The 27776-nt window shown below is 37.8% G+C and overlaps 2 protein-coding genes across 9 annotated transcripts; one reads left to right on the top strand and one right to left on the bottom strand.

The window, feature by feature from the left end:
* Positions 1–4407: 4407 nt before the first annotated feature.
* On the bottom strand, positions 4408–25748 carry ccdc9 (coiled-coil domain containing 9). Of its 8 annotated transcripts, none has more exons than XM_081369857.1 (16): positions 25665–25748; positions 19099–19154; positions 18514–18618; positions 18143–18292; positions 15487–15819; positions 15008–15091; positions 14755–14922; positions 13879–14063; positions 13415–13473; positions 13104–13151; positions 10983–11097; positions 10014–10155; positions 9432–9903; positions 8382–8510; positions 8187–8285; positions 4408–5744 (listed from the first exon to the last, which is right to left on the bottom strand). In XM_081369857.1, exons 2-16 carry the CDS (start codon positions 19099–19101, stop codon positions 5740–5742), a joined length of 2097 nt encoding a protein of 698 aa, XP_081225983.1. In that variant the 5' UTR covers positions 19102–19154; positions 25665–25748; the 3' UTR covers positions 4408–5739. The 8 variants fall into 8 exon arrangements, with proteins under 8 accessions (XP_081225983.1, XP_081225988.1, XP_081225984.1 ...); XM_081369862.1 differs by lacking the exon at positions 13104–13151 and adding an exon at positions 23966–24081; XM_081369858.1 differs by lacking the exon at positions 25665–25748 and adding an exon at positions 19623–19736 and having other exon boundaries at positions 13879–14060.
* Positions 21038–27631, top strand: ppm1da (protein phosphatase, Mg2+/Mn2+ dependent, 1Da). The gene is made up of 6 exons (XM_081369864.1): positions 21038–21654; positions 23053–23281; positions 23912–24036; positions 25420–25601; positions 25685–25915; positions 26011–27631. The coding sequence occupies exons 1-6, from the start codon at positions 21171–21173 to the stop codon at positions 26386–26388; spliced, it is 1629 nt and encodes a 542-aa protein (XP_081225990.1). The 5' UTR covers positions 21038–21170; the 3' UTR covers positions 26389–27631.
* Positions 27632–27776: the final 145 nt, after the last annotated feature.

Here is a 27776-nt window from a genome sequence, read left to right on the forward strand (position 1 = left end):
AAATTTGTGTTTATTGGATTCAGGTTTTGATGATCTTGTGATAATTACTGAATGCCAATCCTAAATAAACACATGGGGCAACATGTACATTGACAGTATGTGTATAATTTTGCAAAAAGAGTTAAACAGATCTAAACTTTTGTGGGAATGGTTAATAGCATTTATAGTTTTGACAAATGAGTCAGATCGACCAACTATTAAAATTGTGAGTAAAATATTACAGTCCAAAATTGCTGACATGCAAAGTAAGAATCATTTTTTTCCCCCCGAATAGAATAGCAAGGAAAAACACCCTTGCATGTTTACAGAAATATTCTAACTAACATCCAGACATCTTTTTAGACATCTTCATCTTTATTTACCTTAATCAGAAAATTATGGATGTAAACATGTTCAATGTTAGTTTGCTGCAACTGGCAGCTGTTGTGTTGAAAGCATAGTGTGATATCTGGCCCATTTTACAAGTCTTTATTTAGCCTCAATACCTCTGCTGGAAGTATGAACGGAGGGAGAACAAATGTGTCTTGACAACTTTCAGTTCAGTTTAATTATTGAGCAAGTGAAGAGACACAGTGTCTCCAGTAGATTCACTCATCAAGCAAATACACACATACCTAAGATACACTGACAGAGACTAAAATGGGAAAAGGCATGAGCAAGAAGATAATAAATCCATTTATGATTTACTGTGTGGTAAAATACAGTCATGCCTTGCTGGCATCGTTACATCCCATCAGATCTAATAGAGAAACAGAGCACAATCAAGTCGTAATGATAACTACGACTTAACCCCCCTAGTTAAGTCAGTACCTGTTCGCCTAATCCTAACCCCGCCCCTAATCCTAACCCCTCCCCCACAACTAATACTAAACCTACCAATGCTATGGGGTGGGAGGTGGCTAATAATTTGGCAGGGGTCGAAATTCGGCACAACACCTGTATCAACGCGCTGTGTGAAAAGGGCTTAATTGTAATCTGCACAATGACAACAAAGTTTAAACTAATGTAAATCTAATCTCATCTAATCTAAACTCCTGCAGCTGCTACCTGTAGCCTACACAGATACCCAAATACATGTCACCTAATAACACCATAGTAAACTGTTTTGCAACCATGTTGTTCAATTTTCCATATTTATTGTATGTCATTATGTCAGTATCAGTATTTGCTTTCTACCATGCACAAATAAAAATGTCACCGAACTTTTGCTGTGTAATTGTAACAATGAGCACTCAAACACACCAAACCAACAATTACTAAAAACACACACAAAAACTGATTTTGCAAGGGCACTGCACTATATAGGCTTTTGACTGCAGGGAGACAAAATAAGTTACTCTGAGAACCAGTCATTCATAAACTTATAACTATAATGAACACTCAAATGCAACAGACCTCAACGTACCTTTACTCGTGCAATTTTTACAATCAAAGCAGGTAAAATAATAATTCTGGTGACTTTGGTTAGTGCAGTCCATAAAGGTATTGGTTTGGCTAGTGAAAAACACAAAGCAACAGTCTAATGAAACAAGAGCTTGTAAAGTGAAATATCCGTAGACATTATTTTATGCAGCCCAGATTTCTTGGATGGAAGTTATAATACAAACATTAACATCCAATATAAATAAAGGCTTATATTCCATTATAATATTCTAAATAAAAACATTAACTGAACAACAAAATGTATCCTAATCTAAAAAAATATTAACAAATGTAACTAAATATGTTCAGATATGATGTGTCATGCAGGGATTCTGGAAAGTCATTTTTCTGTTTTTCATCATAAATGATAAGGTGCTTAGTTTTACAAATATTTTGTAATAATATTTAGCTGTTAAAAGTGTAAATGCATTGTGTTGTTATAATATAATATAGACTTCAAATGTAGTTACCTCTAAAAGTCATACACGTTTCAATATTTTACAGAATAAATACTGTTCATGTAAAATTATATTTTTTACTGTATATTGTAACTATAGCATTTTAATATCGTTTTCCTGTGTAAATAAGGAAATTATTCGATTCTGAAGCCAAACGTCAATGACGTGTATGCAGACTGTTAAAGCAAACAGCTATAACAAAAACCTAGTGCTATTAAACTATGCACAGAATATCATAACACAAAAATAAATCTTGTATTATTATCATTACCATTTACATAAGGTGCCATATATAGGTCAAATGTATCACAATAATATAATATAATAAGTTATTAATAAAATGTAAGTTTATCAGTCTTCCATTTTAAATAAGCAAAGTCAGAGTAGAGGAAGGATATCCGATAAATAGTGATAAACAGTGATCCGCACTGATAAATGTGCTGTGGTGGGACAGTTTGCATAGTGCATTAGAAATAGCTGTAACAGCTCGAGTGAATCCAGCGCCGCACGTCTCTCTATCCCTGATTGCACAAGAGGTTTGTTGTCTTCGTGGTGTTCGTGGAATCACCTGGTGTCCAGAAGAGCACATAGTAGATGGCTAAGAAGAAAGCTGCGACTGAAACACACATAAAGTAAGCGATACCCATCGCCACTTTCACCCAGATCTTCGTGGCTCTTTTGGCGTGTTTCACCCTCTGGTCTCCGGGGTAACTCGGTCGCCGAGTCTCCTCTCCTCCGTTTGTCCGGACGGTTTTGTCTCCTCCTCTCATTCTGAGATAACTGTGATTCGTGATAATTCCAGCGGTCAGTGTTTGTTCTTCAGAGGCTTTGAGAAATCTGCCGTGAATCCCGATTCAGGTGAGCGGATTCCTGCACTTCTTCTCTGAGGGATGAGTGTCGTCTCTGCACCATCAGAATGTTTTAGAGATGCACAGACACAGGAGTTGCACTGGGTGAACACTGGGCGGAGTTGATTGGCCTTCGTCTCTTATGGAGAACAATTATTTAAAGGTGCTCTAAGCGATGTTGGGTGAAGTCACTTCTTGTTAACGTTCAAAGTATTGTCAAATAAAACGGAGGCTAGCTCACCCAGCCTCATCCTCCTCATCCCTCCCCCTCCCTTCCATGCTTCCTGAAACAGTCATGAACCATTTAGAAAAACCAAACTGGATTTACTCACCTGTCCAGCAAAAACAGAGCAACCTGAATTTCGGATTGGAAGCCCTTCTACTGGCGGAGTTCGCACCACCTTTTGAACGCTTTACCGATGTAAATTCGGGACATAGCGCGTTCCTTCTCCTTTTCCCTCTTATTTGTTCATCGGAACGTCGTCTCATTGGTCGTATGTCGGCCATATAAAAATTCTCAAGAATATACATTTTTAATGTTAGTAGTTGTCGACATCTCTCCTCTAGCTAACTTCATGCCAGCCCCTCCCTCAATGTGCACGCGCACTAACCCCCCACCCCCAAATCAGGTTATTGGCTGGAATACTGTTATGTTTCAGGGTCCAGGCTGGGCCAGTTTGTTTTTTGTTGCCGTTTGTGGATCCTGGGCTGTCTACAGAGATCGCGTTTTTTTACAGTGTGTTCAGGGAACAGGAAGCTAGCGGATAGTGAGATGTTTGCTGTATGTGACAAAAAATGTTTTGGCCTAAAAAACGCGTGACATCGCTTAGAGCACCTTTAATTATCCAAAAGGTACAATATACAACATGACTTGTAAATATTATTTTTGTAAATAAAAGTGATTAAAGGTCAGTAGGCTACTAGCCCACATTCAAATGCTGGCTGATTTAATTATTTTCAATAACTACACTGTAAAAAGGATATTCATTAATTTTAATGAATACATTATTTCAAAATGCAGTGAAAAAAACAGTTATCTGTAATTTACCTTATATATGGTAAAAATAAAATTGTTACTTTATAACATGTTTATTCTTTTATTAACAAAAGTCAATTATCTTGTACGTTATATGGTAAAGGGGCTAACCATCACATTTGCTTACAACAATCCAAAAACATAAAACAGCATTTAAAAAAAAAGAAAAAGAAAAGATTGTGCTTTATTTTACAGTAGGCTACATGTAGAAAGTACTGGTTAATAGGCCTATACGATAACTACATGGGTTAAAGGAATAGTTCACTTAATAAAGAAAATTCTGTCAACATTTACTCACCCTCAAGTTGTTTCAAGAAGATATTTTGAAGAATGTCGGTAACCAAACAGTTGATGTACCTCATTGACTTCCATAGCATTTTTCCCCCCTATGGAAGTCAGTGGGGTCCATCAAATGTCCGTTTACCGACATTCTTCAAAATATCTTCCTTTGTGTTCAGCGGAAGAAAGAAATTCATACAGGTTTGAAACAACTTGAGGGTGAGTAAATCATGACAGAATTTTCATTTTGAAGTGAACTATTCCTTTAAGGTTAGGTTTAGGGGTAGGTTCAGGTTAGTGTAAAATAATGTGCAACTGAAAAAATTACTGAAGACAACATTTGAATTGAATTTGAATTAATACATAAGGCAAAGATGTCATTTATTTGACATGACAGCTTACAGAAACAGAAACAGTACATGACAGTACAGAAACATTTGCACTGCTTGCTTACTGTTCACACATTATAATATGGTGATAAAGCAACCAAACAATATCTCCAGTAAACTAAAACAATTAAAAAAAAAATAGATTGCATGTAGTCTTAGAAGAAAACTTAAGAGGAAAATCCTACAAACACTTCAGTATCATGCTACATGCACATTTGAAAAGCCAAACCAAACCTCCTACAAGAGGCAAACCAAATTATATATATAATTACCCCAAACAGGAAGACATTTCGTCTGCAGGGAGATGCAGCAGGTACGATACAATCACAAATGTCATGATTCTTTCTGCTCCATGAGCTCAATTGAAAAACAGGGATATACAACTCACATGTGAAGAGAGAAGCAAGCACTCGCACAAAGCATTGGAATGTCTGTCAGTTTAAAAGTTCCTGCTCAATTCATTTAAATTCAGGAACACACAAATACACCTGTGATAAATGCATAAGATTACTAAACAAACATGATGAATAAACAAACCACTAAAAATGACGAATAAACAAACCACTAAAAATGATCAAACTAATATTAGATTTGATAGCAATGAGGAACACATTATCTGATGCCCCAATTGTTAATTTTCCTCATTCAAACCCTACAATTTACCATGATTTTTTCTTTGGTAAGTGTGCACATAATGTCTAGGGCACCAGTTGTTTATAGTAAACTTAAAATCTACAGCTCATCCTCATGAAAATAATATTAAAATGTAATTTGAAAATTTCATCTTTATGTAAGCGTTTCAAAAGTAGCCCTGACAAAAAAAAAAAAAAAAGAAAAGAAAAAAGTAATGCCCTAGTTTACAAAGGGATTTAAAAAAAAAAATCAAGCATGCCGCTCTCAGCAATAAATACACTTTATGTTCCTTATCGACCCTCAAATGTAAATCTGAACTTAGATATAATGTATCTTGAGTGCTGCTGTGCCAAATTGTGGATAAAACAAAATTGGGGAACAGGCACTTACACCGCTCCGTCATAAAAATGTAATCTTGCGGTTTGAGTGACATGCTTTACTGTTTAATCAAGGTAAACGTGAGAAAAGAGCAGCAACACAACTCGACAGCAGCATAGAGTCCCAACCAATGAGGAATATTTGGATGAAGCGTTGGCAGGGATCCAAAAACGCTTCCCTCGACCCCTTAAATTTACAGTCAACAGTCGTCCATTACACCTGATGTCTCGTCTTTCCTCTGCTTACCTCCTCTCTCAGTCTGTGGACGCCTGAGTTCACCTACTGCATTTTAGTCCTCAGCCTGTTGACATACATAAAAGTAGTCAGGATGAAAAGATTAACATGAAAACACCCAGTATAAGTGATCTAATAACAATAAGAAAATGATAAACCACCATTTCAGTTGGTTTGGTTGACAAAAAGAGCAAAAATATAAGTATCGTTTCATTATAGTGCCTCCTAACGTGAAACTAAAAGACAAAAAGTTTAAGGGTTTAATTAACGCTCTGATCTGAAAGTCGGCTGCAGTTTCCTCATAAAAGCTTTTTAGCAATAAAAAAAACAAACCGTTTTTCTGTCTTTTCCTCCTTTTAAACACGCTAAATGCTGCATAGTAATTGAATTACAGGAAATACAAGAATCTTGTTATTGAGCCATTAGCGTTTGCGTTGATTTGATGGAAATCTGAAAGAGGGAATTGGCCACAAATCACATCCACTCATTAGTTGCTAATGAGCAGTTAGTAAACTGGTATGATGTAATGAGAATAAGCAGGAGGAGAAGGACAGTGTTCCCAAGTGACAGGGTTGAGCCGGTGGCATTGGAGAGGGTATGACATCAAACATTCACAAAACACTAAGGAGTGGTTCCTCAAATCAAATTGGCTCAAAGGAAAAGGGAAGACAATCAGTAACAAGCAGCACAACATTTATTTGCCATTCCAGCATCATGCCAAATGTCAACAGTATAAACTACAAATTCATCACTTGTGTAAAAAGTAAAACATCCTACAGACACAGAGGCACGGCCACATTAGCGAAATGAAAAGCTCCATTGTCTTTTGTCAATAGTTTAGCAAGATATAAGGCACCACTCACACAAAAGCTTTTAAACCAAGAAGCTTTCTGTTGGTCAATGCTGCAAATTTGCGTGACCAATTTAAACCCACTGTAAAATCTGTGTGAGAAAATGCGAAATTCCAGATCGTGTGGATTCCTGCTAAAATGACTGAAAATTCACTGAGTGACGGTGAATGTGACCACACCTTATAAAGGGAATTAAAAAGAGAATTCATATTTCAGACTTAAAAAAAATAAAAAACTCATGAGAATAAAGGCCACCAATTTCATTTCTTTCAGAATTTCATAATTTCTGGCTAGATTTATTAAACAAAACTGTTTTGTGCAAGATTTATATTTGTGTTTTTCAAACATATATTGAATAATTAAATATATATTTCAAATTGTGTTTTTTCAAAATCCTGTTTCATTTCTTGCTGTTATAAAATCAGGAATCGAGTGTGATCCTGGGTTCCCATTCCTTTTGAGCAATGAGCAATGAATTTCAATGTTTACAGTTGTTTACAATTACTGGATGAGTAATCTTTAAAAATAAAGACGTATTTTATTGAGATTACTGGTGCGGATTTAAGTGCATGTCAGATAAAAATGAATAGATTTAAATGTGTTCTGGGCCCAAACGAGTAAAAACTGTTATTCAAAGCAAGTAAAAAGACTAGCCGATTAAATAACTTAAACAGAGCACTAGAAAACTAGAAGATTACTCACAAATTACCATGATTTTTAAGATTGAATTAATTTTCTATGCCTGAAAAGCAACATTTTAAAATGAAACGGCTGTTTCAGCAAGGCTGAGGGAACCTTGATCATTTCAGAGGACTTATTATTTTAGTCTATATGAATAAGGAATGGATTTTATTTGTAAAAAAATACCCTTATTCGCCCACTGGTGAACTTGGTACATTCATTCTGTGTGGCTTGATAGACATTCACACATGATAAACATTAAAATGACATCAAATCTAATAAAATTCCATACAGTCTCTGGAAGCACATTTGGTTTACCCTGTATAATTGATCTCTGCAAGCTGCTCTGGGAGAAATGCCAAACAGCTTTCCCCCACAATGATAATCAAACAGGATCCTGTTGGGATGATGTTATAGATCATTCCCATTTACAGTCCACACACTCACACATTTATAAATGCTTTTGCAAAAATGGAATAAAATCAAAAGAATGTTTATTTGCTCAAGCAGTTTGTGGCATGCATGGAAAAGGAAAAAGCCAGAACCCATATCCAAACACGTCATCCAGGGAGAGGTGCATGAACGACAATGAGGGGGATCCGGGAGCACAGTAATTGTGGGATATTAGTCGTGCTGGATGAGGTGTGCAAGGTTCACAGTGGAAAATGACAGCCAGTGTAAAGCTGCAGACAGAAGCAGTCGGTCCCAGAGGAGGGAAGGACTGTCAGCCTGAGGAGCTGCATTTTCATATGTCAAAGTCAATAGAGACAAGCCCGATAGCAGACACCATCTCATGCCATGAGACAGATGGACATGGGACATAAAGGAGACATGAGTGTAGTGAACAGGGAGGGAGAGACACAGAGAGACCAGAAAGACTGAAAAAAGGAGGACGTTGATTAGTTGTTAGAAGTCAGCTGAAGTAAGGGACTTCTTTCGAAAAGCCACAGTCTCAAAGCTGGTAATAAGAACAGCACCTGAGGACGGTTGCTCTGAAGAATCCACTGCCGTTTCCTCCCCAGGCTTTGTTTCAGACTCACTCTGACCCGGCTCTAAAATAGGGACGTCGCTGTCCTCTGCATCAAGAGGATGAATAGGATATTACAATTAATTCTTCATTTGGAGGGAACCATATTTTGAACTTTGTGTGTTAATGAAATGTTTTGACATACTGCTCTGGTTGGTGTTGTCTGGGGTGGGCGGCACTTCGGAATCTGCTGTGTCATGGCTGCTCGAGGTGGTACAGTCGGCAGATTCAGCAGGTACCGACTCTTGTGTTTCACAGGAAGTTGACCCCACCACTGAATGTGAAAAGACACTTAAGTTTCACTTCTAAGACATCACAGAAATTCTGACAATACTAAAAAACATTTAAACATTTTAAAAGACAATCAGTGGGCTTTAGCTTTATTTCAATTAACAAATACAATTTTTAATAGTTTTAGTTAGTTAGAGATTTTCTATGTGGTTGTTTTTTTAGTGTGGAACTATGCATGTGGTTACTTGAACCCTAAAATATGCTTCATTTTCAGACCAAATCACGAGCATATGCATGCAATTGTCTAAAATACTGGGTCTACTCGAGCCATGCTTCTCCAACCTGCACTGCACAATTTGTATGTCTCCCTCATCTAACACAAACGATTCAATTCAGGGCAATTCCGCGCAAAACTGTCACATCCATAACGACAACTCAATACCATGGCATTGTGTTGGCGTTATGGATGTGACAGTTTTGCGTGGAATTGCCCCTCACCAGCTTTTTAGTAAAGACTGCAAAACTTGAATTGAAATGAGGGAGACATACAAAATGCAATGTGCAAATGGTGGGGGGGTACCCAGGACAGGTTTGAGAAGCACTGCACTGGGGGTAACACTAATGGCTGGGCTGTAGCTTGGAAGAACTACTCAAAGTAGATCGGAAAATGGAAGTAAAAATAACGGAATATGAAGATCTAGCCAACAACAATGAATATGCGAGGAGGTCAAAAGGTACCAGAGATTGTACAACTTGACTGAAAGATTAGAAGGAAAACACAACTGTACTCATCTGTAATACGAGTTCATAGGCAATGGAGTCTAAGTTGAAAGACTAGAATGCTTGACCATGTGTGAGATGTAATGGCAGGTGGAAAAACAAAACATACCCCAGGCTTTGTCTTAACAAGCACCACTATAAAGAGAAACTGTGATGTACTAAATAAAGACCATGATTATTTCACCTGTAGATGTACTTTCGTTTCTTTCTGGTTCTTCCGGCTGGCTGGGGGTGGTGGACGTGTTAAGTTCGGCCTGGTTGCTCTTTTGTTGGGCCGGACTGCTTTCAGTGCTGCTGGGCCTCAGAGGGCTCTCGCCCAGACTGCTCTTAGGAGAAAGCATCTCCATTTCTTCACCCCAATCTGACACCGGCTGGTGGCTGTCCAGTGGGGAGAAAGGGCTAAGGGGTTTGGGCCCTTCTGGTGTACTGAGCATCTCCTGCGGGGAAGGGATGTGGACTTTGGGTCTTGGGGTACGTTTCTCTTTTGGGCTGGGAGTAGAGGGTGCAGGAGAGGAAGGTTTTTTTTCTGTTGGTTTAGCATCTTTCGAGTATTCCTCGTGATCTGCTTTTTCATCTTCTTCTGCATTTTCCTCTTCACCATCACTGGCATCCTCCCACTCATCTTCATCCTCTTCAGCAAGGCCTCCATCACTCTTCTGCGCAGCAGGAGGTGGTCAGGAATACATGAAACAGACAAATTAGAGTCAACTTTCATTCAAAAGAACCATAATACTCTATACCTTTTAAGCGTTGTCGGGCATCTCACCTTGTCTGACAATGGAGCCTTAAGGGTTGCGTCCTCACTCTCGTTTTCTTTCCCTTTGTCCTTTTCATCCGTCTCTTTCTCTTGCTCCTCCTTTCTTCCTTTCTCCTCTTCATTTTCTCCTTCCCACCGATTATCATGCATGCTTCAGGAAAGAATCGTGTTGCTCAATGAATGTTGATTCAGGAAACACTCTCTAGAACGATAATTTCTCTACCCACAATGCTGCCTGCCTCCAAATAGCAATTGCATGTAGCAAATAACAGGCCCTGTTACCACGTGGAATTAAGATGCATTTTTTGTGATTCGATCACAAGTGGTCGAGCTAAATACAGGGTCTAAAACATCTAGTGATCAGATCACAGTAACCACACATGGAGAAAGGAGTATCAGCTGGACACTTGTGATCGGATCACTGAAAATGCATCTTAATACCAGGTGGAAACCGTGCCATAGTTTAGATGACATAACTAAAGCCTTAGTGGCTGCTAGAAAAAAGGACAAGCCCTTTAATGGCCATGTCCCAAATGCTGGACTTGAGGGGCACTTGGTGTCTTGCAGACTTGCGACGGTCACTGCATTCGTGTGCTCATTAAGCTTATGAGGGAATAGATTGTCTGACTTGTCATTTTAAGTTTCAAAATTGTGTTAATGAGCATATTCCTTGATGTGTTCTTTTCTACAACGAACTTCTACTTGAGTGAGGACTATACAGTTTAGGGCATGATCTAGGACTGGACAGGGGTGTCCAAACCTGTTTGTGGATGTCCAATGTTCTGCAGAGTGTAGCTTCAACTTGCCCCAGAACACTTTCTAGTAATCCTGAATACCTTGATTAGCTGGTTTAGGCGTGTTTAATTAGGATTAGAGCTGAACTCTGCAGGACAGAGGATCTCCAGGAGAAAGACTGGACATGCTAGTGCCATCCCAAAACAATTATTATTTTCCACAATGAGGAGAACTATTGCATACCTGTAGCTTTTGCCCTGACCGCGGCCCATCCCTCGTCCACGGCCTCCCTGTCTGGGTTTGCCCTGACCCAAGAACTCGCCAAAGGTTGGTGCCTTGGGCGGCCTCTTGTTGTCTTCTGCAGAACAGAGATTAGAGCAATATTTATCCTTGAAGGGGGTCATGGGGCTCAGCAAGACCTTGCAAAACAATTCTGCATATGAAATCTGTGGTGGAGAGAGATGACCCTGGGCACACAGTAACAGATGGCCACCTGTCATTCTGGATGCCGCTCTATGCATCACTTTTCAGGATAAGAGGAGGGGAACGGATGAGAAAAACATGCAAATGTGCCCTTGATTTGACAGCACTGTGACGAGACTTGACTTGAATGTTGTGAGGTAGATAGTGGGATTGCGAAACACTCAAAACCAAGATATCAGAAAACAAGCACGTGTCAGAAGCAGCAAGACTTTATTCAGTGCAAAAGAGGCACTTTGGTATTAGGGCTACACGATGTATAGTTTTAGCATCAATATCGCGATGTGTGCATCCACAATTGTCACATCGCAGGATGTGCGATGTCAAGAATAGGGATCGTAGCTGATCCATGATTCATGATCCGTACAGGCCAGCTGCTCCCTGCCCCATAACGCTTTTGATTCGCTGATTAATTGCAAAGGTTAACCATCACAGAGTGAAAGTTTATCATTTGCATGTGTTTTTAAGTCCTGTCAGTTTAAACATCAAGTGCAAGAAGACTGGAACTTGCATGCTGTTTTCTGAGTGCGCACACAGAGCCTGAATGCCTGTCTCGGTGAATATCCTCATAAACACAGTCGGTGGTATGTGTTGTAAACAATTGAGAAAGAAAACAGATGCATATCATTCATTATATTGGATCCGTGCATTCGTCTTAATATACTCGCAGCTGTTTGTCACTAATGTTAATCAAACAACAAAAGAGAAAGAGAAAATGACTTTTGCTGCTTTAACAAAGATAATTAATTAAATTAATTACATTTAATTTATACAATGAAGACTATGCAGTGTTATTTTACATTTGATTATTCAATGTCTGAAAAAAATAAAGCATATTTATATCTTTGTTCTATTGTATTTATCTATGCTTGTAATTTGTTTACTACTTTCTATGCAGATTTACTCCATTACAAAAATCACCCCAGTCATTCTAGAATGATTCATTCTTTCCAAATAGTGCTATTCAAGTCATCTGGTGAAATTGTTTTCATATCGCAATGTATATCGCAGTCCTAATTGGTATATTTTGAGTGACAGCTTTTGAATGTCAATATTCAGGAGACAGTGTGAGAATGACAATGTTAGGACAAGAGTATTTTAAGTTAGAAGTGCCTCAGAAGAGGAAACGTACCTTGAGTATAAGCCAATCCGTTAAAGTTAAAATATATAAAGTTGTTTTGCTGAATGTACATGTTTTACTCAAGTAACCATATAAATATCTCCAGTTCCAAAGTACAGTGAGGAAAATAAGTATTTGAACACCCTGCTATTTTGCAAGTTCTCCCACTTAGAAATCATAGAGGGGTCTGAAATTGTCACCTTTAATTTATATGAACACTTAATTTACAGTGTTGCTACTTATGTTAATGATATTATATGACAGAATAACCTCAGCTTTTACTGTGAGGTTTTTAAAGAAGAAAAGGTCAATCAAGTCAAGAACACAAGGAGTGGCTGGGTGCATGTTTTCTGCTCAGCAAAATGACCAGGAAGCAAGTTTGTAATGAAGGCTATGCAACTGGCAGAAAGCAATTATGAGCTATCCAGAGAGCTGCATCTTGAGACAATAGATAATCCAATTAGATACACACCCACCCACTATAATTTATTATGAAGGAATGGAATGCAATTAGAAACTATCAGTGCAGGAACAGCTGTTTGCCTGCACTCAGACTAGGGCCAATGTGAAGCGGGGTAAAGACACACACACACACACACACACACACACACACACACACACACACACACACACACACACACACACACACACACACACACACACACACACACACACACACACACACACACACACACACACACACACACACACACACACACACACACACACACACACACACACACACTCCCATGCCTTAAGCTGACCTGAAGGTCCACTGCGTTGCTGTACATGGGCATTGCGCCCCCTAGCTGCTGAGAGACCACAGCACAGAACATCACCAAACAGCCAAAAAGACAAGTTTCACAAAGCAAAAATGTAATAAATGTGTACATGTAACTACTCTATAAGATGTATGACAGACTATTGATTGGCTGTATAAAATATAAGACACTCCAAAAAACATGGGGTGACATTCATGGTTTTTGCAGAACAGGTGTCAGGTGGTCGCTCTGTGTGTGTGTGTGTGTGTGTGTGTGTGTGTGTGTGTGTGTGTGTGTGTGTGCACGCGATTTACCTCTCCTGTTACTTTGTTCTTGTGTGCCCTCTCCTGCTACAGCTGAGTCCTCCTTGAACCTGTGAAAACACCTCAGGGTCACTGGCTGTCTTATTCTCACCCTGTCAGCATGCATTACTCCCATCCAGAGTCTTTCTCTGTCTCTCTTTTCAACAGTCTGACAGAAATAAAATTGTCAGCTGAAATGAAAGGAATAATTCACCCCAAAATAATAATTCTGTCATAATTTACGTCATTCCAAACCTGAATGAATACAAAAAGGAGAGATGTTAAAGAATGTACTGGTCTGTTTTCACCATATAGTGAATGTGCAGCATTAATTTCTTCTTTTGTGTTCAAAAGAAGAAAGTAAGACATATGGGTTTGGAACAAAATGAAGAGGGAAATAAAATTTGAAATAAAATTTGAGTGAACTGGCCCTTTAAGAGTGCATAGTAGTCAGCATTTATGCCTTTGACACTCACATTGTATCGGTTTTCTGCGCATCCCACTCTCGTTTCCACTGGCCGGTGGCGTTACGGTGACGAGCCAGCCGTTCTTCATCAATCTGCTCTCGCTCCTTTTTCCAGCGGAGATATTCGGCTCTTTCTCTACCCGTCATGGATAATGTCATATCCACTGAGCCTCTACCACTTGGCCTACGATTCTGCTATGAGATTGAAAAAGAGAAGGAGAGTTTGACAAGGAGAAACAAAAAAAAAAAAAAACCCAGTTAGACAGTTTCTGAAGAAAATGACTGGCCCTTCATAATGTTGGGGTATTGTAGGTTGTTGCCAGAGTGTTTCTAGGCAGTTGCTAAGGGGGTCGGGGTATGTTTTGGGTGGTGTATAATTGATATTCTGGTCTCTATACACTACTGTTAAAAAGGTTGGTAGATTTTTTTAATGTTTTTGAATGAAGTTTCTTATGCTTGCTAAGTTTGATTTAAAAATACAGTGAAAACAGTAATATTATTACAATTAAAAATAACTTTTTTCTAAATGTATATATTTTAAAATGTAATTTTTATAAAAATAATAAAATAAATAATAAAATTATTCTAATATGCCGATTTGGTTCCCAAGAAACATTTCTTATTTTTATAAATGTTGAAAACAGTTGTGCTGCTTAATGTTTTTGTGGAAACCGTGATATTTTTTTTTAGGATGTTTTGAGATAATCTTCAAAAGATCTTTTTGTAGCAATGTTGTACAAACAGTCTTAACTGTCACTTTTGATCAGTTTAATGCATCCTTGTTAAATAAAAGTATTAATGGGGTCTTACTGACCCCAAACCTTTAAACGGTATTGTATGCGTCTTGCGTATTAAGCTAAACCAAAGAAATTAAAATGTTCAGTACCGTCCATTCTTTCTCAACCTCTGCACCAGTCTTCACATTGTCAAAGTCAACTCCACCCCAGTTGCGCACATGTCGCCGGCTTCCCTCCTTGCGGTCAAGGTCTGGGATTGGCCCACTGCGTCGTGGGTCATCAAGGAAGTTCCTGATGGGGTTCTTCTCTCCCTCAGCCTGCAAAAGATAAATGTGTGTGAATATATCAAAAAGATTATGGCTGCTACATTATTAGGAGAAAGTTGGGTTGATCGAATCATACCTTTTGACCTCTCTCATATTCAGCAATCTTTTCCATCTCCTCATTCATCTTCTCTATGTTCTGTCTTCTTTTCTCCTCCCACTCCTGAAGAGGAGAAATTGGATATCAACGGGCTATCAACTCATTAAAAAAATGCTTGTAGATTACGATGCTTCTGTCTAGATACTAAATCTTTGTTACTGTTTTCAAAGATCTAAAATATTCAAAAAGAACATTCATAAAGATTAATTCCTGCCAGTGCTGAAAAATTCCTTATATTTATTTAAACAGCAATGTTTCCTCTAACAACATTATAATATATGCTTGAAGAAGCACCGCTGTGTATAAATAATGAATTTTGCAAGCAATAGCACAACGGGACTTGCATTCTCCTTTCTGTATATTTTGCACACCTCCAAATGACTTTGTAAGTGAATGTATTACAAAACTGTTCTACAATATCTCAACCACAAAATGATTTAGAACATGACAATGGTAACCTTTGATTTCCTGTCTGAGCCTGGTCCTCCTTGCGTTCCTCCTCGTCCTCCTCCTTGGGTTCCTCCTCTTCCTCCTCTCCGCCCTGCTCTAAAGGAGTGTTCAGAACGGGGAGGACCCTCTCCACCTTCACCATCCTGAGGTTGCCTTTCTGGCCACGGTTCGCCTTTGTTTGGACGAGGCTCTCTTCTTCCCCCACGATGGCCACCTCTGCTCAGCCGGCCTGATCCGGTTCTGTTGGGGGGGCTCTCAGAGCGAGGCCAACCAGACTCTTCTTCTGGACCCTGGTCACCACGATTACCAGCTGGTTTCCTGTCATTCACCACACGCTTGTCCTAGAAAGTGTTATCCAAGTTTTTGTGGATTTTAGTCCATGAGTAAAAAGCTGATGACCTGTTTTTTTTTTTCCGGTTACATTCATAAGGCAGTGTAATTTTAGTATTATTTATATACTAATATAGTATTTATTATATTTAACAACTTTTAGTAGTTACTCAATATTTTGAATTAGCTTTTTATAATTTCATTTTAACAAATTTTAGTAATTAATTTAGTCTTTTGTCATTTTTATTAGTATCTTCAATTTATTTTTATTTCACTTTTATTTATTTAAGTGCTTAAACTTAAGTCAGGTAGTTGCCAAGACACAATTAAAAATTTTCACAATTTTTAAAGTTTTTTAAGTCTAATATTTATATTTTAGATTTATTTCAATTTAATACAACAATTTTTTAGCCTAGAAATCTAGACGCACCCTAGCGGCAGGAAAATGTATTTTGCAGCCAGGGTAGTCTAGCAACTCTCCATTGACTTTCAGAGCTGTAAAAACTTAAATTGGGTCAGGCCAATCACATCGTGTATAGAGTAGGCGGGGCGGGCTTAACAGTTGCAATGGTTCCCTGCTACTTGAAAACCAAGAATGGCTGCTGCTGGAGAACAGTCTTTCGAATCGGCTTTGGCCGCGACTCTGGAGGACTTGGAGTTAAGTTTTTCTTTAAGAAAAGAGCAAAGAACGGCACTTAAGTCATTCTTTAAAAAGGAAGATTTGTTCGTAGTTTTGCCGGCCAGATTCAAAAGTTGAATCTACCAACTAACGTTAGCTCCGCTGTTGGGAAAACACTCTGGTTGGTTGAAGCGCTGTCCAGTGAATTTGAAAGACAGCCGTTTATCCCAGCCCTCGGATTGAGCCGTGTCTATGGTGAGTTGCCAGACCTAACATCTTGATGTAGGTCTGGCTTGCCAGGCAAACAATTTTTAATTACAAAACAGCATATAACATATTACCATGAACAATATCTGTGAATCTGATTCTTTTACAGGGCAGCGATTCCCATGTCCATCTTTCTAGTTTAACAAGTTTATTTTCTAAGAAAAATCTCTTACTTTTCAGTTATTGAAAGGCATGACCTTCACAGACCACGATAGGAGGCTCAATCACAGCTGCATGGGCCATCTGTGATCCACTGAAACTCTACAGGTATTGATTAAAATGCTCTACAGCTTGTCTCAGCCTTCCCCAGGTGGGAAATTAAAAGCTGCGAGGAATGGGAGTGGCGATTAACTTTTACAGGCTCTTGTTCACTATTAAAGCGGATGCAAATCATTAGCAGGCATCAAAATCAAACTTTAATTAAGAAACATGGGTACTTATCCAATACATACTCATGTATCCAGTTCCCATATTAATATTTTAGTTTTAAATAGCCATCTCTCTGACAAACTATGGACTTTAGGGCTGTGAAGATATATCACAGTTCTTTGTAGGGGTGTGCAATATGTATCATCTATGTCGAAAACTAAAATAAATCCACTTTTTTAGAACGAATCGGGTGAGTCAGTGATTCAATTAATCAGCTGTTTAAATGACCTGGTTGATTAAATGACTCAATCTTTAAGATGGTGACTTGCATTCACCTTCTGTTGCTTTCAGTTGTATATTTAAGTGTTTTTTTTATCATTTCATATTTACATATGCAAATTATCAGTCTTATTTATGCAAATGTAATTGCAGTGTAAATGCATTCATGCCACCTCCTCTGATCTGTATTAAACAATCTAAGTACATCTAAATTACACTTTTTTTTTTACCCTTTTTTGTCAATATCACACACCAAGAACTAGTTATTTTTTCACAATACTTAATATTCAACAATATTATTGATCTGACTGTACTGACACTGTTGTGTGAGAACTGAGCTGAGCTGGACGATGACATTTTTGCAGAACTGCTTTATAGATGAAATAAACTAATTTAATAATTGATGATTTAACACTGAGCCGACTTCAGCTGAACAACAGCAAACATGCATTATTTTCCGGTTATCACCATAAAGCTGCTTGAAAACAATCTATATTGTATTAAGGACTATATAAATAAAGGTGACTTGATTTGACAATATTGCATTGCCACTGGTATCAATATAGTTATTTTTTACAATTCAGTTAATGAAGCAGTCATCTAAATAAACAGAAGTTCAGATACAGCATTTCTCATATAAGTTTATATCAGATAAAAAATTAGGCAAAATGCACTGGAGATTGCATCTGACCCTGCAGACATTCCGTTTTTTTGCAGAATCAATGATAATGTAATATATTTAACCATGGCACATGTGGTAAATGATCATTCTATGAAATCATTCTGCCGTCTGTCTTTACCCCAGCTGGTTTAGCCAAGTCGACGGTCACTGAGAAGTTCTCCTTCTCTGTCTTTCTTCGTTCCGAGTCAGGCTCATGAGGGCGGGCTTTGCGAGTTGTTGTCACAGCGATGCCCTCCTGTTCAGCCTTTTTCTTATCTTCCTGTATTTCCTGGTGAAACAAGAGAAAGAAAAGTAAACTAAATGAATTAATAAAATCTGATCAAGTTAAAAGCTTTGAATCGGAGCATCTCAAGGGCTGAATGTTATGTACAATGAATAACAACCACAGCCAATTCTTCAAGTCAAAATAAATAATTATAAGTACACACACACACAAAAACTGATTGGCAGAGTAGCAGCAGACTATTAAATTTCAGCATCCAAATTCACCTGATATCTCTTGACCAAAGCCTCATTCTTCTTCCTTAGAGCTTCAATCCTTTTGTCTAGCTCAGCATCTTTCTCCTCCTTTGTTTTTAGATCCAATACAGCAGACTGCCCAAAAGGGAAGAGACAGATGTCACACAACTGCAGCCAATACACACAAACAATGTGATTAAGTTTTTCTTCGGGTAGTGTTAAAACACTGGGTCGGCATGTTCAACATATTTAGACCAGATCTGCTACTGGGAATAATTTGTCCAGGAATTAACATATTATTGATTATGTTCAACATCAAATATGAATATATAATGAATTCATATAATAATACAAACACACACACACACATATATATATATATATATATATATATATATATATATATATATATATATATATATATATATATATATATATATATATATATGTATGTATGTATGTGTGTGTGTGTGTGTGTGTGTGTGTGTGTGTGTGCTATTCTTGTGATGGCAAGTGTCACATGATCCTTCAGGAATCATTCTAATATGCTGATTTGGTGATCAAGAAACATTTCAAGAACATCTTGTATGATAGAATGATGATATTGAGCCTCACCATGGCTGGAAGCCTGTCCTAAAACAAAAGGTAGAGAGCTGAAGAAACTCCTATACCTAAACGGGAAGAGACCAAGAAAAGATGATGCAATGGCGACAACAATTTTTTTTTTTTTTTTTACAAATGTAATTGCATGCGTGATCACGACCCCATTCAAATCAAACACTATTTGGAGAGGGTGGCATCATCATAAACCCTCTTATGAACACAGACTATATAAATCCCTGCATAAGCGTATTAGTGAGAACACAACACTACGAACACAAGAGCTAAAAGTCTATATACATTGGCAGTGCGTTTACAGTAAACAATGTATCTGAATGGAGTGTGTGGAGTCGGACTATCACAATGCATCAATATCATCAGAGAAGCCGCCAAGTGTCTATGTGCCCTATTCAGCAGCCATGCTCAAGTCGTTTTTTATTTGTTCAGTAAAACAAAAAGGCAGTTGAAAATTACATACAGACACACTCCAGCATACATAAATCCATGCATAAGACATTTACAAATTCGCATTGTTTTACCTCTGGCAAGTGCAGCGCCCCTAAAAGTGGCTTGTAAAGTGCACTCGATCAACGGAGACCGACTACTCAATCTACTTCCGTTAACATTAGCTTCCACTTCCAGATGACGTGAGCGTCAAAACAGGCGGAATTGCAAAATAAAAGTCATTTAGTGTGGGATTTTACCTTTTTTTACAGTCTACGGATTTGACCGATTTGATTTGCTACAGCTGGCAGAGGAAAGCATAAAAAGGGTATAATTAATTCAATAAATATACACTGACAATTACTTACTATAAAGTCTTATTATTACTCTACAAAGCATATTGTTCAAAGTGGACATTCAGCATCGTAAATCCTAACTTTTTTTTTTTTAAATAATTTTCATAAAAAATAAAATGTATATGCATTTAAACATTAATTTACAACACTATACTTATTACTATACCTTTGCATCAAATTACAAAAAAAGTAGTAAACACCTGTGAGGGCGTTTCAAATACAGTGGCTGTGGAAGGGAAGGTAAAGTTTACATCTTTCTCTCCTCTGACTGTCATAATCAATCTCTCTCTCTCTCTATTTTTTTTTTTTTTACTCTTTTTGAAAGTTGTGAAAACACAAATGTAGAGTTTTTCTTTTGCTATCTGAGCAAATGGGAACACAAAATAAAATATATTTAATGTAGTATCTCATTCACCGCTACAGAAGTTTACCCAACTATGACGACTTCCGCTTTTGGGAAACCCGGAAATGTGAATTAATTACATAACAATTACAATCACAGCAATAAAGTTTGCAATTAGCAAACATTATAAATATGAAATTGTGAATATAGAAACAAAATATGAAAAAATGGGTTGAATTAGCATATCATGGTACTGAGTCTTTTAGGCTTACAGCTCCATCTGCTGGAAACAGCAAGGATTCCCAAAGCAGATCTATCTATCTATCTATCTATCTATCTATCTATCTATCTATCTATCTATCTATCTATCTATCTATCTATCTATCTATCTATCTATCTATCTATCTATCTATCTATCTATCTATCTATCTATCTATCTATCTATCTATCTATCTATCTATCTATCTATCTATCAGCAAATACTTAGGCCTATTATATATACGTGTGTGAGCCCTTACTCATCCCAACCCACATGGGAGTCATATGGGACCGACTGGGAAGTTAATACAAAATTTCCCATGTCAAAACTACTGCAATACAGGCGCTGGAAGAAATTAAATTAATATTTCGTTAAAAGATGTGTGTGATATGGGTTTCATGCTTGTCATTACTATGTTTACTAACCATAGATAGATAGATAGATGTTTATTATTATATGTGTTAATATTGTAATACTTTTTAACGTTATAGCAATCTCAATGGCTCTTCTCCGTCAAACCAAAGGTCAAATAAAGTCTTCCAGTGACCATGCAGTGAATTACCATGGTGGCTCTGCGCATGCCCACAACATCGAAGGTAAACAAAGAGGAAAACGCGCACCCGGCCTGAGTCCTGCCTGAACATTAAACGCTGCTCTTCTATCGGCCTTTCTACCTGATCAAAACATGGATGTGACATTTTCATGTCGAGCCAGTATTTATTATGACCAAGGCGGTAGGAAATACATGGAGGATTTAGTGACGATGATGCAGGAGGATGAGCCGAGTGAGGATGAACTGAACGCCGCCGAACGTGGCGAGATCGCGGCACCAGCAAAAGACCAAAACCACGACGCTTCAATCCAAGACTCCATTCCTGGATCTATCACTGTTACCTATGTTCAAGATGATGATCCTAGCTCTACTCTTCAGCAGGCGTCGATGCCCACCTCGTCTCGCTCGTCCAAACACAACCGTGGTCCGCGGGCTGTGTCTGTGTTCGCCGTGTTCGACGGACACGGGGGTCCGGACGCCGCGCGCTTTGCTCGCGACCATTTGTGGGGCCACATCAAAAAACAAAGAGGCTTTTGGTCTGATGACGACGACGAGGTGTGCGCGGCTTTGCGAAGGGGATTCATCTCTTGTCACCATGCCATGTGGAAGAAATTACGTAAGTTGTGAAATTGAACGTTAGGTTACATGTATATACATAATGTTCTCGTTTAACGCTGCTGCTGGGTTAAGTCCCTGCCATTTTGGACGTGCATTGCAAGGGAGAGAGTCGGAGCACATTTTGAATGAGGGCTGCAACATCAGATGCATCCCGCCAAAAGAAGTTGCACAACCCCTGCAGGTCACACCGAACAATTTATAAACATCTGAACTTAAGTTGCAGCACATCAGATAGTATCATGCTTACAGGCAGAAATCACAGCTCAACACTCCTGACACCTGCAATACGAGTTGGTTTTCTAGATGCACATAACTTTTTTATGCTAATTGAAACGTTTTTACTCAAATAAATGAACAGATTTTCTAAGAAATATACTTTAATGTAAATTGTTCATTCACTTAATATGAAGACTGTAATTGTATCAGTTAAAAAAAAACAAAAAAACTGTCAAATGCCCTCATTGCCGCCGCAAGTTGACAACACGTGGCTAGCGTGTCTTGCAAAAGCAAAAGAGCAAGAAAACCAAACAATGACAGCACAGTATGTATTAAATAAAAATATATTAAATAGTATTTTTTTTCACAGCCAACTGTTTGGTTACCCATATCCTTTGTGTGTTTGGCAGAATAAAGAAATTCATACAGGTTTGGAACAACTTGAGGGTCAGCAAATGATGATGAAGAATTATCATTTTTGGGTGAACTATCCCTTTAAGTTCAGAGTGATGTGACCTTAATTCTTTTGACCGATTGTAAAATTGATTAATATCTAATTGATTCTGCATTAAAAGGATAATTCAACCAAAAATGTTCCTAATTTATTCACCCTCATCATTCCAAACCTGAGTGGTTTTCCTACATGGAACATGAAGAGTTGAAGCCAAATGTCTCATGGTTGTTCCTGGACTCCATGCACTTGCCGTTGCATTAAATTACAAAATACAGCTTGGACTTATTTCCAAATCTTCCAAAACAAAATCTTCATGTCTGCATCTGTTTTAAACAGAATGGTTAAAGGGATAGTTCACCCAAAAATGAAAATTCTGTCATCATTTACTCTCCCTCAAGTTGTTCCAAACCTGTATGATTTACTTTCTTCTGCTGAACACAAAAGAAGATATTTTGAAGAAAGTCGGTAACCAAACGACTGATGGACCCCATTGACTTCCATAGTAGGAAAAAAATAATACTATGGATGTAAATGGGGACCAGCAACTGTTTAATTACCAACGTTCTTTAAAATATCTTCTTTTGTGTTTAGCAGAAGAAAGTAAATCATACAGGTTTGGAACAACTTGAGGGAGAGTAAATGATGACAGAATTTTCATTTTTGGGTGAACTATTCCTTTAAGTCATCACTGATCTGTTTTGAAAAATATTATCTGCTTTCTTATAGCGGAATGGCCAAAGACGGTTACAGGACTTCCTAGCACATCAGGCACAACTGCAAGTATCGTCGTAATACGACGTGACCGAATGTATGTTGCCCACGTTGGGGACTCAGCAGTAGTGTTGGGGGTGCAAGATGACCCCTTTGACGAGTTGATTGGAGCGGTGGAAATTACGCAGGACCACAAACCTGACCTCCCGAAGGAAAGGCAGAGAATAGAGGGGCTCGGTGGCAGGTGATTTGTTCATTCAAACAGTTAGTCACACACACAACTAATCTGAACAAACTGTATTCACACACTTTTGGTACCTTCTGCTTTTGATAAAAGATGTGTGGAGGCGTGTGTTAGCCACACAGATGGAGGAGATTATTTTATGATTTGATGGTAGACTTTCATGTTTTGCTCTTTTTGGGTTAACCTTAACATGTAACCATCATTGTCCTTTTGTTTTATGTCAACACCCATCAGGAAAACACACACTTCAACCCTGTGTGTCTGCAGTGGTCAGACTGGTTTTTGTTTGTGCACCCAGAGCTTTAGAAATGGGACAACATTACCAGACACGCTCTCACATTTGTTCTCATTTACATAATCTAATCACAAGCTTTCTTTGTCTTTTAGGCTAAAAGAACTTAACCATATCAACACGATATAGACCAACATTCAATATTAATGTCTTCCCTTTTTTTTTTTAAATAATGGCTTATGGTAATGTTTAAACTCTATTAAACAAATTTTATTTGAGGTTAGGCTTAGTTTTGGGTAGAGCGAGGTATGGATATTTTTGGTCAGCAGTTTTTCTTGTATATTAAACTTAAACTATGATGAGATCCACTACTGATCATTGTCACATCTCTCTTCTAGTGTCATTAAAAAGTCTGGAGTCAATAGGGTCGTGTGGAAGAGACCCAGACTCACCCACAATGGGCCAGTGAGAAGGAGCACCGTCATCGATCAGATCCCATTTTTGGCTGTGGCTCGAGCTCTTGGTAAGGTGCACATGAGGGTTAAGCTATTTTGTAACATGAGGTCGTCTTTGGAAAAATAGTGACAATGTTGAGTTTCAATGCATCTGACAAGTCAGCAGAGACTGTGTACTGTCCTACAAATTGCAACATGCCACCATGATAAACTGTTCTTTAGCAACAACAAACAGAACGTGGAATTGCAACACTGGCTGATTAGAGGTTTAGCAAGGTTGTCAGGGCTCGACAATAAGGACTGTGATGGCCTGGGGCCAGCGTGACTGATGCTCTGGACAGTTCATGGAGTTGTCATCATAATGCACTTGAATGGACAAATACAAACACAAACACAATTGTATCATCAACATGCCAGTGAACAGTTGGGAATAAATTAGATTTTAATATATTAGATCCCGGCATTAGGTTTTAAAGTGACAGGAGCCTAATATACCTGCTGCTGTCTCTGTTCTTAATGTTAATCAAACAACAAAAGAAAAAGAGAATCACTCACTGCTCTTAGCTGAATAACTTTTAGCTTTAATAAGGAAGGACTAATCGATATTTAATTTATACAGTAAATGTTATTTTACAGTTGATTACTTTATTTAATTTGTGTTATTTAATGCAAATCAAAACTTAAAAATGGGTGATGTCATTAATTACTCTCTCATGTTGTTCCAAACCAGTAAGACTTTCGTTCCGAAGAACTTTTTTATGAAATCTAAGAGCTTTCTGTTCCTCCATTGACAGTCTATGTAACTACCAATTTGCCGCTTCAAAAAGTTCATAAAGAGATTGTAAAACTAATCCATATGAATTGAGCAGTTTAGTCCACATTTTCTGAAGAGACTTGATCGCTTTATATGATGAACAGATTAAATTTAGGCTTTTATTCACATAAATGCTGATCAGCGAACATAAACAGAAGCTGAACCGAACGCGAGAACCGTGGTTCTTGTACGTCAAGCAAACATGCTTGAGCTTCCGTTTACCACAACTAAAGTGTGTTGATGAATATTTATATGTGAATTAACGCCTAAATTCAATCTGTTCATCATTATAAAGCGATCGTGTCTCTTCAGAAAATTTGGACTAAACTGCTCAATTCATAAGGATTAGTTTTACGATCTCTTTATGAACTACTTTTTAAAGTGTCTTTTGTGTAACTGTCTATTGAGAGTATAAAAAGCTCTCAGATTTCAGCACGAAAATCTTCATTTGTGTTCCGAAGATGAACGAAAGTCTTATGGGTTTGGAATGACATGAGGGTGAGTAATTAATGACAGAGTTTTTGGGTGAACTGTCCCTTTAACTGAATAAATATGTCCAAATGCAACTGATTTTCACATCAGTTTTTTTTGTTGTTGTTCATATCCAGTAATGTAATGTATATGAATGTGTCCTCAGGTGATCTGTGGAGTTACGACTTCTACAGCGGAGAGTTTGTAGTGTCACCAGAGCCTGATACTGCTGTTATCAAGCTAGACTTGAAGCAGCACCGTTACATCATCTTAGGCAGTGATGGGTTATGGAACATGGTATCACCGCAGGAGGCTGTGTCTATTTGTCAGGACAATGACAATGCCAAGGTGAATAATGTAAAATGATGCTTCGACTAAGCTTGTAATCGTCTTTTAAAAACGTTCGCTTACCTGAATGTTTATTCCAACAGGCGAAGAACCAAAAGGAAAATGTTTCAAATGCCGTTCTGCTTGTGAACCATGCCTTACTGAGATGGCGTCAACGCATGCTCCGTGCTGATAATACCAGTGCCATTGTTATCTGTTTGGAGCCGTTCGGGACATCCAGTGAGTGCTTGCCACCTTATGAGATTGTGTATAATCTACAGGGACCAAAGTGTGGCTCTGTTCCCGAATCTTGCACTGACTCTTTGCCAACTCAGGTTAGGAACGTTTATGATTTTCTAATTGACAATACAACAGCAGTGTAGATTAAGATGAAAAATTACACCAAACTCAAGCTTCATATCTTTTTTAGGTTCCTGATACTCAAGGACAGCACATCCCAGAGAAGAAAAATGGCAGCTGTGATACAAGCGCAATATTTGAACCATCTCCTGAAAGCCTTACAAGCTGTGAGGACCTTCCTTGTGATGACTCACTGGAAAATGAGGCCAATTGTGATAGAGTGCCTACAGGCAAACGGATGCTAGAGGATTCCTCCTCACCTGTGCTGAAGAAACCCCGTCGTAGTTTGTCCCAGTCCCCTTTACATGAGTCCTCATGTACATCCTCACAGAATTCGAGCATACAGTCCTCTGCGAGGAGCGACGGCGGAAGCAATGGTCAAAAGCAGTCTGAAAATGTCCAGACGCTGCTTCAGCAGCATGGGAAGACTACTGTATGTGTTTGCTGACATTCATGGTCCTATTACAATGCAATCTGTACATTCATGCTGGATAGTCAGACTTTATTCATATAGTTCATATAAGCTACTGAGAAACCAAATCCTGAAGCAAGGAACCATGTCAAAAGAAAAATCACTAACTTCCATTCACAACACTCCTATTTTAGTGTGTTTTATGTATGTTTTACTCCATATTTTGAAGACTAATGAAAAGAAAACGTGTTTTGTTAGATTTTAAAGAGTTTTAGTTTTTCCTCCATTGTGTGTCCAGTTTTGTGATGCTTCAGGTCTGTCAGGTGGGCATGATTGGTCAACTAGGGATTTTTGCACTTTAAGTTGAATTTGTGCAGTCTTTGTGGAAGATGGGAAGTCTGTGGGGAAAAATGACCAAAAAAAGAAACGGTGTCTTCTGAGAAGATATTTCCCTGCAGCTTACATGTCACCTGTTTCAAAAAAAATTAATCTACTTGGGATCAATGCTATAGGTTTTTTTGTACATGGTTTTACTGAATAAGAAGAACGGTGCATCGTGTGTAGTGTTCACTGATGTCTTAATCCTCTGTCATAAGGTTTAATGTTATATGCAAGCATGAACTTTATTAATTATGCATTATGGATTTTAAACATTACGCTTATTTTAATGTTTCCAGGTATTTCATTAACTTTGTTTTTTTTTTGTCTCTGATGGGAGAAATTGTCATTCTAAACTGAAGGTGCTGCTATGCTAAACAGGTCAATAAATCTTTTTTTTTTTACAACAAAAACTGTTCGTTAATAAAAACATTGAATACTGTTGTTGAGGGGACAAGTGAAAAGAAAGGATTTCAGTTAACATGATAACATCTTAAGTTATTCTTATATTACAGGTTTAAATAATTTTAAGTTATACTCTGAAGTTTTATTTTATTTTATTATGCTTGCAAACCGTATAGAGATGACATTAATAATATACAACTTTGTATACAATACACAAAATATATCAACAATATGAATAAAAAAATTAATTATTTTCTAAAAAAAATAGGAGAAGATAGAAAGAAAAGACCATGAGGGTAAGATATTATTTTATACAACAGTTAGAATGTACATTACAATTTGAGGTTGTTTTTACTTGCTTTATTTACTGAGGATGAAATAATTTTAAGGTACATTTGAAATTCTTAAAAACAACAACAATAAAAACTGGTTTGCTGTTGGTGAATTTACAGTTATGTATACAAATTTTGCTAAGAAATTAAATTTATCACAAAGCAAACTTTGTTTTTAGTGGGGTCAAAATCAAAGTATCCAAAAATTATATCTTTAATGGTTACGGATACACCTTGCTGGATATTATCTTTAATAAATGTGTCAATATTTTTCCATAGTTCAGAAAGAAACATGACCAAAAATAAATG

Source organism: Scardinius erythrophthalmus (genome assembly GCF_964197995.2).
Source record: "Scardinius erythrophthalmus genome assembly, chromosome: 7".
Classification (NCBI taxonomy): domain Eukaryota; kingdom Metazoa; phylum Chordata; class Actinopteri; order Cypriniformes; family Leuciscidae; genus Scardinius; species Scardinius erythrophthalmus.

What these genes read in the sequence shown, in the direction of transcription:
- ccdc9 (XM_081369857.1), bottom strand. An exon ending in GCTCAGACAGGAAATCAAAG is followed by an intron (nt 15,092 to 15,486) that starts GTTACCATTGTC and finishes TCTCCTCTTCAG; the next exon opens with GAGTGGGAGGAGAAAAGAAG. An exon ending in AATATGAGAGAGGTCAAAAG is followed by an intron (nt 14,923 to 15,007) that starts GTATGATTCGAT and finishes TATCTTTTGCAG; the next exon opens with GCTGAGGGAGAGAAGAACCC.
- ppm1da (XM_081369864.1), top strand. Translation starts at nt 21,171, where the DNA reads ATGGATGTGACATTTTCATGTCGAGCCAGTATTTATTATGACCAAGGC. An exon ending in AGGACAATGACAATGCCAAG is followed by an intron (nt 25,602 to 25,684) that starts GTGAATAATGTA and finishes TTATTCCAACAG; the next exon opens with GCGAAGAACCAAAAGGAAAA. An exon ending in CTGACTCTTTGCCAACTCAG is followed by an intron (nt 25,916 to 26,010) that starts GTTAGGAACGTT and finishes TATCTTTTTTAG; the next exon opens with GTTCCTGATACTCAAGGACA.